The 16,183-nt window shown below is 36.0% G+C and overlaps 1 protein-coding gene across 1 annotated transcript in view; it reads left to right on the top strand.

Annotated features, from left to right (window-relative positions):
* The window catches only part of AP3B1 (adaptor related protein complex 3 subunit beta 1), a 452,161-nt gene that overhangs the window by 146,460 nt on the left and 289,518 nt on the right, over window positions 1-16,183 (top strand). The window contains exons 4-6 of the mRNA XM_007943446.1: window positions 10,270-10,365; window positions 12,011-12,171; window positions 15,414-15,480. Of these exons, the coding sequence (XP_007941637.1) occupies window positions 10,270-10,365; window positions 12,011-12,171; window positions 15,414-15,480 (324 nt within the window). The remainder of the gene's footprint in view (window positions 1-10,269; window positions 10,366-12,010; window positions 12,172-15,413; window positions 15,481-16,183) is intronic.

Raw genomic sequence — 16,183 nt, 5'->3', positions numbered from 1 at the left:
CCTGGAGGAAGTGCACCCAAAATGCTCCTTGGAAGCGAGAATGGCCAGACTTCGTCTCACCTATTTTGGTCATGTTGTCAGAAGGGACCATTCCCTGGAAAAGGATGTCATGCTTGGTAAGGTGGAGGGTCGACAAAAGAGGGGAAGGCCATCAACGAGATGGATTGACACAGTGGCTGCGATGATGGGCTCAAGTATAGCAGGGATCTTGGAACTGGAGCGGGATCGGGCAGTGTTTTGTTCTGTTGTGCATGGGGTAGATATGAGTCGGAAATGACTGGACGGCACCTAACAATAACATCATGTATTTCACATAGATGAATTTTACTTATAAAAAAGAATGATTATCATAAAGTTACTTTGGCTTGACCAACTTGGGTAAACCCAAATAAAATCAGTTGTCCCTTGTTGCCAACTTAAGAAGTAGATTGAATTAATTTAATGTCAGACTGAAATCATTTGAGAAACCATAACTTGGTTCTAAGATTCAAATTTAGTGGGAAAATTCTAGGCTGAACATGTGTAAATTTTAACTCATCATTAATTTAGTAGATAGTTATTGAGCTCTGTTTATTTGCTTTTTACATGTATAATTTTGAGGTGATGCCTTTAGACATATTGTTCCTTTGATGTCTTATCACCATGCTACCTGAGCTTCCAGTTTGATATGCAAATTAGTTTTATAATCTCTGATATTATAGTCAGGATACTTGACAAAGTCATATTTTCCTTAGAAAAATTATGAAGTATTAGGGAAAGCTTGTCTTCAACGTTATTGGATATAGACTGTTAACATTTTTTTTCAGTGCTACATGGTTGGTTGTTGTTACTAGGTGTTGATTTTGACTCATAGCAACTCCCTTGTAGTGGTGTAAAATGGCCCCATACAGTTTTCTTGGCTGTAATCTTTACAAAAGCAAATGGTCAGATCTCTCTCCCTCAGAGCTGCTGGGTGGGTGTGAACTGCCAACCTTTTGGTTAGCAGCCGAACACTTAACCATTTGCACCCCAGAACCCCTTGCCACATTGTTAGTGTCTTCCCGAAACCAACTCATTTTATGCTATCAGATAATCTTGTGAGATTGGTTCTGTCATTGTCTATATTTTACTTATGAAAACAAGGTGGCATAGACAGGTTACTGACCAAGGTTAAACTGCTAATAGGTGGCAGGGGCAGAGTTCAAATGAGGTAGTCTATCTTCAGAGCCCATCTTTAACCTTTCCCCTTTTGCACCATCCTTTCTGTTTTATGATTCCTTCCTCGTCTTTCTACTTTAAAACCCAAAAACGCACTGGTGTCAGATCAATTCCATCTACCAGCAACCATATACAACAGAGTAGAACTGCCCTTTAGGATTTCCAAGGCTGGAATTGTTTACTGAAGCACACTGTCTCATCTTTCTCCTTTGAAAGAGCTGGTGGGTTCAAACCACCCACCTTTTGGTTAGCAGCCAAATGCCTTAGCTACTACACTACCAGAGCTCCTTCTTTCTATCTTGTTGTTATTGTTGTTGTTATGTGCCAACGAGTCAGACCCGACTCATAGCCACAACTCCTTCTTTGGGTTTCTGAGGCGGTATCAGTAGGAAAGTAGATGGTCCAACCTTCCTTCCGAGGAATAGCTGGTGGGTTTGAACCGCCAACCTTCTGGTTAGCAGTCAAGTGCCTTAGGCACTGTGCTACCAGAGGTCCCTCTTTCTACTTTAGTGTCTGGTATTAGCTCTCCTTTGGGAAGTATATGGCATTGGTATAAGTTTTTTATGTTTTAGATATGAGTAGAAATGACCAAGTTCTCAGAAATTGGTGGTAAATTAATTAGTTCCCTTTGGACTCCTGGTCTTCTTGTTGTAAGAAGAAAATTTCATACTGATTTTTGTTCATTAGAAGTAGTTTATACTGTTGAAAGAGTTATCAGTAGAACTTTAAAAGCTGATTTTATTTTCCCTCTTTACAATCAGATTGTGATGTGTGCCTAATTTTCTGTAACAAAAATGTTACTGTAAACATAATTATTGGTTTATTTTTTCAGATTTCTTTTGTGCATAAAATAACCTTTTTTTTTTTGAAACATACCTAATTCATACTGGGGGAAAGGTAACATAAGCTTCTTAAAATTTATGTTCAGAGAATTGATTGATGCTTCATTGCTATCAAGTGCAAAATTTTATTTTTATAAGCACGTGCTGTCTTAGACACTGTTTATCTGTACGTCATCTGCCATTAGGTGTCAAATGATACCAAAAGTGACCTACTAAGCAATCAGTGGTTATAGTACAAAAATAATCAAAGATTTAGTCAATAACTCATGACGTTTGATGTAGTAGTATTGATAAACTAATTAAACAGATCTGCCTGTGTTCTCCCAACCTGCTGGGGCTCTGCTATGATTAGCTTTACAGCAAGGAGTGTTGTAACATTGAATGAAGGTAACTGATCAGAGAATGGTGTAGTCACGGAGCTTTAAGTAGTCCCATTTCTGCTCACAGAATGGTTTCAGGGAAAGTAGGCTTTCTTTGTATACCTGCAGCCACTCAGTGCCTAGGCCTCTTGTGGTCAATATTGATTGATTCTTAGAACAGAATTTGAACAAATTTAGTGTTTTGCAACCTTCTGTGATTTAATATTGTTATGCTTTTTGCCATAAGAGTCGCAAAAAGAAATCCTTCTCCGATAGTGAGTAATTATAGCCGAGCCTACTGGCTCAGCTGTGGTTCCGAGTGTTTCAGGGCAGGCAATATAAACCCCTCACTACATCTCTGGAGTTCATAATTCTACTTTAAAAGTTGGCTGTGTAGTTACTTGGTATCCAAAGGTGTTGCTGAGAAATAAATTGCAAGGGGTTGGGGGAGAGGGGAGTACGCTGACCTATTTTTCTTTAAAAACTTACTGAAGGAGTATAGAGTGAGATCTGAGAATAATTAATAAAGAAAGAATATTTTAAATAGTTCTTTTAGAAAAAAAATCTTACAAGTTGAAAACTTTGGGGGCAGTCTTCCTAATATCTGTCTCTTATGCATGGTAGTTGATTTTCTTCTTGACCTAGCTGTCCGATAAATAGTAACCATCAGAAGTAAGTTAGATCTGCGATACAGTAATTCAGTGGGAAATGTCCTATTTATTTATTTATTTTTAAAGTCTGGCATTGACTGATGATGTTTCATTCACCTGATAATAATTGAATTTATGTGATATGCTGGGCAATGTGGTGCATCCTGGGAATATACAGCTGAATAAGGAGTGGTCCCCGTACGGAATAACCTTCCGTTCATTACAAAAGGGATTTGAGAAATTTCTTCATTAAAATACATCTTGTGTGCTGATTTGGTGTATTGAAACTGCTATTAGTCAACTGACAAGTGTTAGTTGCTTTCTAACACTGTTGCATTCTTAAAAACAATCTCACTGCCATCAAGTAGAGCTCCACTCATAGCGACCTCCTTGGGTTTCTGAGGCAGTATCTGTATGGAAGTAGATTGCCTGGTCTTCCTTCCCTGGAGTGGCTGGTGGGTTTGAATCACAAGCCTTCTGGTTAGCAGTCAAATGCACTATGCCACTGGAGTTTTGTGGAGAAGGTCATCTTTACCTTAAACAGAAAAATGTTTATTGAGCTGTGATTTTAGAATTTAAAAAACTTATGTTTCTATGTAAAAATAATCTTAAAAATTAGATATATTTTGGGTCATTTGGTTTCCATGTTTAATATCACCACTAATTTTGAAGTGCATTTTTGTGTTCTTGTATAAGATCAGTTAGTTCTAAGTGACCACTTAAAGCACTGTGTTTCACAGATATATTATTTTTGTATTTTGCATGTCCTGGTTTTGAGAAACACTAATTTGAAACCAAGCCCATATAAAGATTATAATTGTTGACTATAGGTAGTCCCCAGTGTATAATTGGAGTTAAAACAAACCACACTTAAAACCATCTTTTTCCTTTTCTGGCTACATCTTATTGTTAATATAAGCATGCCTTGTTTCATTGTGCTTTACTTTATTGAACTTCAAAGATACTGTGTTTTTTTTCAAATTGAAGACTGTGGCAGCCCTGTGTGGATTGAGTGTATGGCGCCATTTTTCCAACAGCATGTGCTCACTTCATGTCTCTGTGTCACTTTTTGTATTTCTCACAATATTTCAAATGCTTTCATAATCCTATTGCATATTTAATAGACTACAAGCTTGCCTGCTAATCAGAAGGGTAGTGGTCAAACCCACAAGCCACTCCTCGGAAGGAAGGTCAGTCAATCTACTTTTGTAGCGATACTGCCTCGGAAACCCAAAGAGGGGTCACTAGGAGTCAGGTCCGACTCGACGGCTCATGACAACAACATATTGTAAACATAATTTTTATATGCATGAGGAAACCAAAATATTTGTATGACTTGCTTTATTGTGGTGGTCTGGAATTGAACCTCCAATATCCCCAAGGTATGCCTATAATATGTACTACATACAGTGCTGTAGTACATAATTTGATGATGTTGTCATTTTCACATGTTTACTTATAGATCTTCAAAGATCAGATTTATAATGATGCTGATAATAAAAGGCAATAATAGTGAAAACTTAAAAAAATATCTTACTATGTCAGAACTGACTTAGGATGAAGTCTTTAGAGTGGAACCCTGTCATAAGGCAAGGACTATTTGTACATTCAAAATAGAAATGGGGGATCTATGGAGTGAAGTCACCCTGACAAAATTCACAGAAAAAGTAAATTTTTTGTTTTATTGTTAATAATAATATCATAATGATGTCTCTCTCAAATTGGAGCATATGCAGTTGAGGTCATGAGATAGTGTCCTAACAGTTAGAAAGCTACAACTTAGACCTTGTGCTTTAACTCAGAACATAAAATTTATTAAAGGTTAAGTGATTTAAATTGTTCTTTTTTTATAAGACACATATATTGTGAAACAAAATAAAAATTTTGCACACTTTAAAAGATAAGACTTGATAATTTAAAGAAATTCTGTCCTTGAGTGGTTTAATTTGGATGATGCCATCAAATATTCTGGGAGATAGTCAGCTTTTTTCTTAGGAATATCTTTATAGAATAATCTGTCTTAGGCCACAGCATATAATAGTTAAGACTGGGTTGCATTCTGGTTCTGCCACTTGCTAGGTCTGTGACCTTGGGCAAGTTCATTAACCTCTGTGCTTTAGTGTCTATATCTTTGAAATGGAGGTGATAATTGTACCAAGGGTAGATGTGAGAATTAAATGAGTAATGTGTAAATGTAAGGTCTCATACATAATAACTGCTCACTAAATTCTGTCTGGGAAGCCATAGCAGATAGAGGTAAAGAACAGATGTCCTATCCAGAGTTTTTTCTATCATACTCTGTGTATCCTAATTAATTTTAATATTGTCCAGAATGTTAGAAGTACTTTTAGAAAGGAAAGGCTGAGAAACTGCTCCAGATGAAAGCAAACCAATGAGATCTGAAAACTTAAATATTTATGTATGATCTTAGATCAGAAAGGTATACAATAAATATAGGACATTATTACAAAATTTAAATATATCACAGGTTCAATGTTTAAACCCCAGATGTGAGCCTGGCATATATATGTATTTTTTTAATTTGGGTGAAGGTTTATAGAGCAAATTGATCTTCCATACAGCAGTTCATAATACACTTTGTCTCATGACATTGACTTCAGCCTCCCACAGATTTTGTATATGGATTCTTATTAGATGATAAGATTGTATTGGTGTAAAATTTCATGAATTAGATAATGATAATGTAGTTTTGGAGTCTCTGGGTTTTGCATCTGATTAACTGATTAACTCATGATGCTGCTATCTGAGAGGCTGGAGGTTGCACCTACCCAGAGGCTCCCCAGAAGAAAGACTGGGTGACCTACTTCCAAAACTCAGCCATTGAAAACTCTGTGGAGCATGTTTCTACTCTGACAGACCTGGGGTGGCTATGAGTCACAATCGACTTAATGGCAACTTTTTTTTTTGTTTTTTAAATGTAGTTATCTTAGAAAATGTTCTTCTTGTTGTTGTTGTTATGTGCCGTCGAGTCGGCCCCGACTCATAGCGACCCCTCCTTGGGTTTCCGAGGCAGTATCACTACGGAAGTAGGATTGCCCAACCTTCCTTCCGAGGAGTGGCTGGTGGGTTTGAACCACCAGCCTTCTGGTTAGCAATCAAGTGCTTTAGCCACTATGCTACCAGAGCTCCTAGAAAATGTTCTTAGAGGACATAAATACTCTAGTATTTACAGAAGAAAAGTTATGATTTTCTCAAATGGTTCAGAAAAAAACATATGTCTACATATGTACTCTTTACAGAGACATATAATGTGTGTTAGCAGTTGAAAACTAATGGGTTAAGGCTATCTGAAGATTCAATGAACTAATCATGTTACTTTTAAGTAGACTGGTTGAAAAATGATGAAACCGATCCTTAATATCTGAAATAAAAAGGCAATGAATTAATAACTTACTGTGTCCTATAGGGTTTCTATGAGTCGTAATCAACTTGACGTCATGTAACAACAATAGCAAGGGAAACTGCTATGTAGGCATGATTTTGCTGAGCATCAAAGATGACTGATCTGAACAAGAGTTTTTGGGAAGGGTGGAGCTAAGGAATTCGTGGAGTTTTAGGGGCTTACTTGGGTTTACATCATCTGTAGATGTATAGTCAGATGAGGATGTTGATTGATTGGCCTTCAGAATAGTTTTTATTGGAGTGACTTTGTTCCTGATTGGCTAGCTTTAGGTGGCAAGGGGCTGTCACAGATGCAGTGAGTTGCTGATTTATTGAGCAGATTTAAAACAATTCTAGTGGCTGTATGTTGCCAAGGCCTCAGAGCAATCTATCTTTTCCTAAGAATGTGGGAACTTAAAATTGTAAGTTTGATATTTTTCAAAATGCAAAATTTAAAATACTGTTAGAATCTGAGAAGGTACTATTCTATGTTGAAGGACATCAAGAAAGATGAGATTGATCCGTTAGTACTAATATATGTGTTGTTTTATTTGGACACAAAATTAATTGTCATTTGTAAAAAAAAATAAATAATATAGAAAGATGAAGAGCAAAGGCCATTAGTTAATACCATCACCCAGAGGTTATCACTGTTAACATTTTACTATATAGATTTCTCAACACTTTAGCCTACTTGGTTTGAATCTTGGCTCTACCATTTACCAGATTTGATATGTTGGTCAAGTTACTTAACCTCTCTGCCTGTTTCCTCATCTGTAAAATAGTAATAATAATAATAATACCTGTTCATTGAGTTCTTGTGAAGATAAAATGAGTTAATCTAAGAATTAAGAATAGTGCCAGGTACATAGCGCTGTATATAAGTTTTTGCTGTTGTTACCATATCATGTTAATTCTAAGGTGTTCTCTGTTTTAAAGTTTCTATATTTGGGATATATCTTAACAATTGATAGTGACTTACCATTGACAAGTTGGTTTTTAATTTTTGATTCCTTTCTTAGTAGTCCATAAAATAATGGTACCGCTTAGATTGAATGAAATATAGGCTGTGTCCATCTATTTTTTAAATACGAAGCTGAGATCATACAATACATACTGCTTTACACGTTTAAAATTTGTATAAGGATATATTTTCAATATCAAATATAAATAGGTGCTGTTAAGTCAGTTCTGACTTACGGTGACATTTTGTACAGTGAATGAAATATTTCCCAGTTCCATGTCATCCTCATGATTGCTTGGCATGTTCAAGTTCACTCTTGGAGCTAGTGTGTCATGCTGTCTGATGGAGAGTCTCTCTTTTGCTCTCGCTGGCCCTCTGCTTTACCAAACATGATGTCTTTCTCCAGTAATTGATCCCTCCTGCTGACATATCCAAAGCAAGCTTGTCAAGCAGGGTTCTTTTGCAATCCATACAATTTTCATGCTGATTTTCAGAAGTAGGCTTTTAGCCCTTTCTTCCTAGTCTATCTTAGTCTAGAAATTCTTCTGAAACACGTCCATCTTGGGTGACCTGGCTGGTATTGGAAATACTGGTGGCATAGCTTCTAATATCACAGCAACATGCTAAGCTACCACAGTATGACCAAATGACAGATGGGTTAAAAAAAAAAGTCGCTGCCATCAAGTCGCATCTGACTCACTGCGACCCCTCCTTGGGTTCTGAGGTGATATCACTACGGAAGTAGATTGCCCAATCTTCCTTGCGAGAAGTGGCTCGTGGGCTTGAACTACCAGACTTCTGGTTAGCAGTCAAATGACTTAGGTACTACACCACCAGAGCTCCTATGACAGGTGGGTGGTTGTTATGTGCTGTTGAGTTGGAACTGACTCAGTGACCCCTCGTTGGGTTTCCGAGGCAATATCGCTACCGAAGGCACAACCTTCCTTCTGAGGAGTGGCTGGTGGGTTTGAACTGCCAGCCTCCTGGTTAGCAGTCAAGTGCTTTAGGCTCTATGCTACCAGAGCTCCTATGACAGAAGGATGGTGGATATCAATTTGGGTTTCCTTAATTCTGTATAATGGTTACATAGTGTATATTATATGGGTGTACTGTAATATATTTTACTGTTCACCTATTGATGAACATTTATATTGTTTCATTTTTGTTCTTGTAGAAGATTTTGATAAGTGAAACTTGGGGGAGAAGGACATTATAGTTGGGGGAGAAGGGCATTATAGTAGGGTGGGTGATAGCTTGGGAGATAGAGACAAAAACTGCCAAATTGCTTGGAGAACTGTGACTGTTTCTGTTTGGCTATAAAGACTGTTTAGGACAGATTATAGACTGTATTAAGGATATTAGATTTTGTGATTTATATTTTGTGGAGCCACTCAGTATTGAAGAGTAATTGGAAATATTTTCTTGTTTGTTTCACTCATGACCCTGTCCATATTTTATAGATGAATGGATTGATATCAACTTAAAATGGTTTGTTTAGCATTTTGTATTAATAATATGGAGGTGTAGAAAGTATACTTATTAAATCTTCACTTCTGCTCATGAAATCATAGAGAAGAGCAAAATATGTTGGATTATAAAATTAAGTTGTAAAATTGTCTTAGCAGGTGCTGTAACTAAATTTGTATGGATATATATAAACTTTTGCCATTGGTTTAAAAGAAAATAAACAAAACACCAGGACAGTTTGCTCAAGTACAATATTTTTGTCAGCAGTACATTTGGAAAAGCTTTATCACTTTAATCAAGAATTAGTTGGATCAGTGGAAGTACCTGATCTGGAACAAGGTCTTAACTAGTTTGTGTGGTTAAACATCATTTGTAGTTTGAAGTGCCACACTGAAAGAAATATAGACAAATCAGAGTAAGTTCAGGAGAGAGAAAGCAGTAGAGTGAAAGAACTCAAAACTGTGCTGTCAAGAGAAATTGGGATGTGAGGGAAGGAAGGGCCACGGCAGTTGTCTTAATACTAGTCCAGATTGGTTAGTATGATGTGAAAATATGGCTCAGTACAGTAACACTGTTCTTTCTTTCCAGCATCACTTTAGCTATTTCCTCTCATTCCCTATATTCCTTAAATATCCCATAAACTTTTAGGTCTGTAGTATGTTGACATTATAAAAAAATTAATTAGGAAGTGACCTGAGGAGTTTTGAGAAGGAAGATTTAGATTAAGACCAGAAGGAAGCAGTTGGTGAATTTCAATTCAAATTCTAATTTTCATTGTTTTTTTCTATTCATCCATGTTTTGTTATAAACTTAGTGACCAAATATCTTTAAAAAGTGTTTTCAGGAGATATTTTCAGCCTTTCAGAACTTTTATTACATTAAATTGGCATTATTTTTATAGAGCTGAAAATAGCATGTAATGTGAATATTACTATAGAATCAGTGTTAGGAAAACCTGGCAGCTCCAGTGCCTTTTGACAGATGAGGAATCTGAAGTCCCCATACTGTATAGTTAGTGAACAGGAACCAAGTTCTTTCTGTTATCTGTATCCCTTGCTTTGGGAATGTTTTTGTATTTCAGTTAACATTTTAATATTCTTGTATGTGTTTTGTTTAGGGTTTTTTTTTTTTTTCCTCCTTTGATAGGAAGGACATTTGGATAGGATGTTGATATTATGAATTTGATTATTAAAATGTTTATTTCACGAGCTTTCTCTGTTGTCGTTCATTATTCCAAAAAATGTTACCTTTATTTTACAGTCTACACTGTGACCAGGTTCAGTTAATTATTTGAGGAAAATTGAGAATGGATTTTGGTATAGAAAATATGGAGTTACTGAGTTTTTAATTTTCACTCTGGTTAAAAATGGATTTTTTTTTTAAAACAGATCAAGAAGTTAGTGTATGTTTACCTGGTCCGGTACGCTGAGGAACAACAGGATCTGGCGCTCTTGTCCATAAGTACTTTTCAGCGAGCGCTGAAGGTAGGTAATAGAGTAAACAGGCTAATAGATACAAAGTCTCTACGCAATTGAAGGTGTGTTATTTTGAAAAAGAGGAGCAATAATTACTAAATGGCATATTAATGTCTTGAAAGAGTTAAAAGAACAAAGCTGAAAATCATAAAAAAGACCAGGCTTATTGGTCTGATAGAAACTAGTGAATCCCCTAAGGCTATGGCCCCTAGTCATCCTTCAGGCCTGAAATTGAACTCACTCCTCTAGCTTCCAGCCAGTGGACAGGCATATAAAGTGAACATTTGCACCAGGTAAGTACACTCCTTAGACCAATCAACCATGGGAGATCAGAAGGGCAGCATTTGCACAGGGAGGTTGCTCAGAGGGCAGGAATGCACTGGAAAGAAGGACACAGGGAAAAGGTAACCACAGGGAGGAACTGGGAGGAGAGCCATTACATTATATGGGGATTGCAGTCAGTGTCAGGAAACAAAATGTGTTTGAACTGTTGGATAGTGAATTTGCTTTGTAAACTGTCACCCAAATCAGAATAAAATAAATAAATAAATAAATAATGATAAAATAAAAAGAATTAAAAAGCCTCCACAGTTTCATTCAGTACCCTTAGAAAATAATCTATGTAACTTTATCTAGTGCTGTTATGACTGAAATACCGTAATGGATGGCTTTAACAATCAGCAATGTATTCTCTTACAGTTTAGGAGAATAGAAGTCCAAATTCAAAGCACCAGCTCTAAGGGCAAGTTTTCTCTCTTTGCACACTGAGGGAAGGTTCTTAACTACTTTCAGCATCTCTGAACCCAGCGTTCCTTGGAGATCTCCATGTGTCTTGATCTTTCCCTGGGTCTAGGAGGTTCTCAGCATAGGATCCAAAGGACATACTCCACTTCTGGCTCTTCTTTCTTGGTGTCAGTGAAGTCTCTCTTCTCTGCTCACATCTCTCCTTTTACCTTTTGTAAGATAAAAGGTGATACAGGCCACACTCCAGGAAAACTCCCCTTACATTGATCAGGGCTATGACCTGATTAAGGCTATTGTATCCTACCCTAACCCCCTTACAGCTGATTGGCAGATCACATTATGAAGGATGATTACATCATTACATAACTGCCAAATGACATTGTTACATGCTGCCAAACCACTGAGAATCATGGCCCAGCCAGAATGACACATAGTTTTTCGGGAAACAATTCAATCCATGACAAAAACTAACTGGATCTTATTGCAACTTCTATATGTTTATTTGTATTTAATATAATCATTTTTATGCATCAAAATTCTGCTCATCATCATAATCAATTAATTGTTGAGAGTATGAGGGAGATGACATAAGGCTTTTTAAAGATAAAACTGATAACCTGCAATATTTTATTACTATGAAATTCCAAAATTCCAGCTTGTTTAGTAATAAATGATCAGCTAGGAATTATGACCATTACTCTTGCTGTTAAAATATTACTCAGAAAAATAAATATCCATTTATTTCTTTTCCTTTACTCATCTCCATATACTGGTTGTTCATTTAAAATCAAGTAGCTTTCATTTACTGTTGTTATATCATACCATTTAAGAACATGTTAACCATGTGATAAAGATGCCTTTGAAATACTGTAAACCTGAAATTTTGATGATTATTTTTACACATTTTTAGGACCCAAACCAACTAATCCGGGCAAGTGCTTTGAGAGTTCTGTCCAGTATCAGAGTGCCAATTATTGTACCTATTATGATGCTTGCTATTAAGGAAGCTTCTGCTGATTTATCACCATATGTTAGGAAGAATGCAGCTCATGCAATACAAAAATTGTACAGGTAGGTGCTTTGTTAATAACACCCAAGATCTAGTTACATGGAGTGGTAGTCTTATTTTATTAACTCTTAGAACAGCCTGTCCTTATGTAAATGCAGTGAGTTTATTTTTGCCCCCACACACATTCTTTGGACACCTTTAATTTTGTTTCTACTACAGAGATTTTATGTAGGTTTTTAATTATGAGCTTGTTGGGGACTGGTAATTTATTGATTTTATAACTTAAAAATAATCAGAATATAAATTCTCATTCATCTAGTCTCTCTCTCATGCACACATACCAGTACTGGTTACCATTGAGTAGATTCTGACTCATGGTGACCAAATGTGTGTCATACTGGAATTGTGCTCCACAGGGTTTTTAGTGGCTCAGTTTTTGGAAGTTTGCACTGGCAGGCCATTCTTTTGAGGTGGCTCTGAGTGGACTCAAACTGTCAACCTTCTAGTTACCAGCTGAGTGCCTGAAGTGTTTGTACTACCCAGGGATGATGACTCACCTATACATGTTGTTGTTGTTGTTGTTGTTTGCCGTCGAGTCGGCCCCGACTCATAGTGACCCTTCCTTGGGTTTCCGAGGCAGTATCACTACGAAAGTAGGATTGCCCAACCTTCCTTCCGAGGAGTGGCTGGTGGGTTTGAACCGCCAGCCTTCTGGTGAGCAGTCAAGTGCCTTAGGCACTATGCTACCAGAGCTCCTAAACAAATATACATACACATATGTTATTAGAAAATTGAGATTTCTTTTTTTCTGTTTATTTTAGGATAGATTGTATTATCCTTTCAACTTGTTTTCTCTTCTTCCATCTTTGTTTCTTATGGTCCCATTTTCTGATTCTTTTCCAAGGCTATTTGATTAAATAATTCTTTGAAAAATTATTATTTTTAGATACAGTGCTATATCATATTTGCGTATTTACTAAAATAATCGTACAATGCCTTGATTTCTGTGGAAAACATATTGCTTTAATAAAAGAATTATTATCTGCCATAATTTGATATTTTCTGTTATCATTAATCTGCAGACTTTATCGAGATAATTTTTTATGTTTAGTACTGTATTTACAGTATTACGTTATGTATGTTAGATTTATGAGAAGGATAAAAGATGTGGTACTTATGCATAGCCTATTATATATTTGGGGAGCTCTGGTAGCATAGTGGCTAAAGCACTTGACTGCTAACCAGAAGGCTGGCAGTTCAAACCCACCAGCCATTCCTTGGAAGGAAGATGGGGCAATCTACTTCCGTAGTGATACTGCCTTGGAAACCCAAGGAGGGGTTGCTATGAGTCGGGTCCGACTTGACAGCACATAACAACAACAACATTACATATTTGAGGAAAAAAATAAAACATATACCAAAGAATTAAAAGTAATCAATAGTGGAATGAGATGTCGGCACATGACAGATAACCACCCATGCCGTTGAGTCAATGCTGACTCATAGTGACTGTATGGGACACAGTAGAACTGCCCCATAGGGTTTTCAAGGCTGTAAATCATTACGAAAGCAGACTGCCTCATCTTTCTCCTGCAGAGCAGCTGGTGATTTTAAACTGTCAGTGTTTTTGTTTGCAGCTGAATGCTTTAACCACTGTGCCACCAGAGCTCCTTAAATTACATATATGCATATACAAAGATACATTAACAATGCCTTTGACACGGTAGTTGCTCATAGATAGGCTGTCCTATATATTAAGTGTTACATGAAAGTAAAGATGTAATAAAATGGGATCAGTTAGGATTAGAGGATTAGAGAAGAAGAACTTGAACTAGAATTTGAAAGAAAAAGTTTGAATGTTTAGATATTTATAGTGGTTATTGCCCAGTCTTGCTTCCATGAAGTGGCTGGTGGGTTTGAACCACCAACCTTCTGGTTAGCACTCAGATGCCTTAGGCATTATGCTACCAGAGCTCCTAGTAATAACATTACATAATCTTTCTAAAAGAGTAACATTTATTTTCTTAGGTTGATTATCAGGCAAAATTACATTATGCTTCTAATTATCTTTTTTGTTTTGTTTTGTTATAAACTTGTAGGATAAGGTCTAAGCTCATTAGGGTGTTTTAAAAGTCCCTTCATCACTGGACTCTAGTTTACCTCTCTAGCCTCAACTCTTACCTCTTCCTGCCTTGAATTTACACTCTAGCACTCTAGCAGCTCCATAGTGCTTATTTAAAACAACAACAACAACAAAATTCCAATGCTGGTGAGTCTCGATTCTGACTCACAGCAACCCTATAGACAGAGTAGAACTGTCTCCTGCACAACAGTTGGTAGGTTTGAACCACTGACCTTTCTATTAGCAGCCAAGCACTTAACCATTGCCCTACCAGGAGGCTCCCATGCTGTCTAAAGTTAAAAAAAAAAATTTTTTTTCCCCCAAATAATCTCATTACTGCCTGTTGTTTCTGCTTTAGTCTCTCCCCAGAATATTTCTTCTTTGCCTCAGCTCTATAGCCAAGTTGCTTAAGATTTATCTTAGGGATCCCTTCTTAGAAGAAAGCTTTCTCAACCGTCCTGCCTCCATTGTTGCCCTTTCTCTATCCCCATAATTCCTTATACATATTTTTTTTATTATTATGTTTTGATCTGTCTTTACTAGACTTTTTAAATTTATCTTTGTATACTCATTACCTAACTTATCATTAAATGAACAAGAATTGAATTCTGTGCTAGAAGGAATATTACATTGGTTTCAATATTTCAGTGCTTAGAGCTGCTATTATGATGAAGTTCTCAATTCTGTACATATGTGAGCCTTTTCTTATTTTTCTTGGTTTTAAATCACAGAGTGTATATTGTGTGTCTGTACCAGTGAACTAGTATGATAAATTCTTATCTTAGCATGCGTTATATTTGTTTTTGGCAGTTACAGATCCAGAGTCACAAATGGTTGCTATCTTTCAATTTTTTCCCCAGTTAGAAAAAGAATTTGTGTTTTATCTAATTGCAGTTACTTTCTTAGTTAACTTTTTTCCTCAGGTATTTTCTTAATTGCTTTGATATCTGGGTTTAGTTAACTTGAGGGACATTAGAGGGAAAGATTAGGACACATTTGTGAAAAAACCATCTCATTTTACATTTCAGTTCAATTTCTGTTTATTTCTATTTTGACATTGTATTGTTCCTCCCCCTCTTTAAAATTTCTCAGCATCATTGAAATGATGAGAATCATTTGAGTTAGAATTAAAGAGGGAATTAAAAAAAATTAATCCAAGTTCTGTTTTATTTTGCATTTTAGCCTGGATCCAGAGCAGAAGGAAATGTTAATTGAAGTTATCGACAAACTTCTTAAAGATAAAAGCACAGTAAGTAATATTTTTATGTCATTATAGTAAATTTGTGCTTTATCATTTTACCATTTAATGTTTTATATAGTTACCCTTAATGACTTCAAAATGGAATAAATGTCAATGGAACATATGCTTATTTTTAAAATCTATGAAAAACAAAAATTTCCATGTGAAGAGAAGAATTGTATTTGGATCTTTAGTTTGTTACACATTTCATCAGAATCTGAAGAATGTCAGGTTGGGAAAAATATCCTTCATTTAACCTTTAGCTAAGTTACTGACTTCTTTTAGTGTCGAAGTTTTTATTTTGACCAATGATTTATTAGGTTTTTAAAGGAAGCATCAACTGGGCACAAATAATTGTTTTAAAACTAAATATTAGAAAGTATTACAGAGAGATTGAAAATTAGAAGGGTGTGTGTTACAATTATTAAAAAAAACCCTGTAAAATATTTTCATATATGCAAGGCTGCTAAGAGTTACTAGCTAAAGAGTTATTTTTTGGGAATATATGTACCCTTCAAATAAATGCGACTCAGAACTTATATTATTTCTGACAGAAGTTTGTTTTTTTTAAGATTATAGTTTTAAATATTAATCCTGTTCCATTGTTGTCCTTTTTTTTTCCCTGCACTTTGGGGATTCCAATTTTATGTAAGTTGGATCATCTTTCCTTGTTTTACATTTAATCCATTCTCTTTAAACCTTTTAACTCTTT

The sequence above is a fragment of the Orycteropus afer genome, unplaced genomic scaffold (genome assembly GCF_000298275.1).
Source record: "Orycteropus afer afer isolate SDZICR_OR568_19922 unplaced genomic scaffold, OryAfe1.0 scaffold00107, whole genome shotgun sequence".
NCBI classification, from domain to species: domain Eukaryota; kingdom Metazoa; phylum Chordata; class Mammalia; order Tubulidentata; family Orycteropodidae; genus Orycteropus; species Orycteropus afer.
This window is presented reverse-complemented; position numbering and strand designations above follow the sequence as displayed.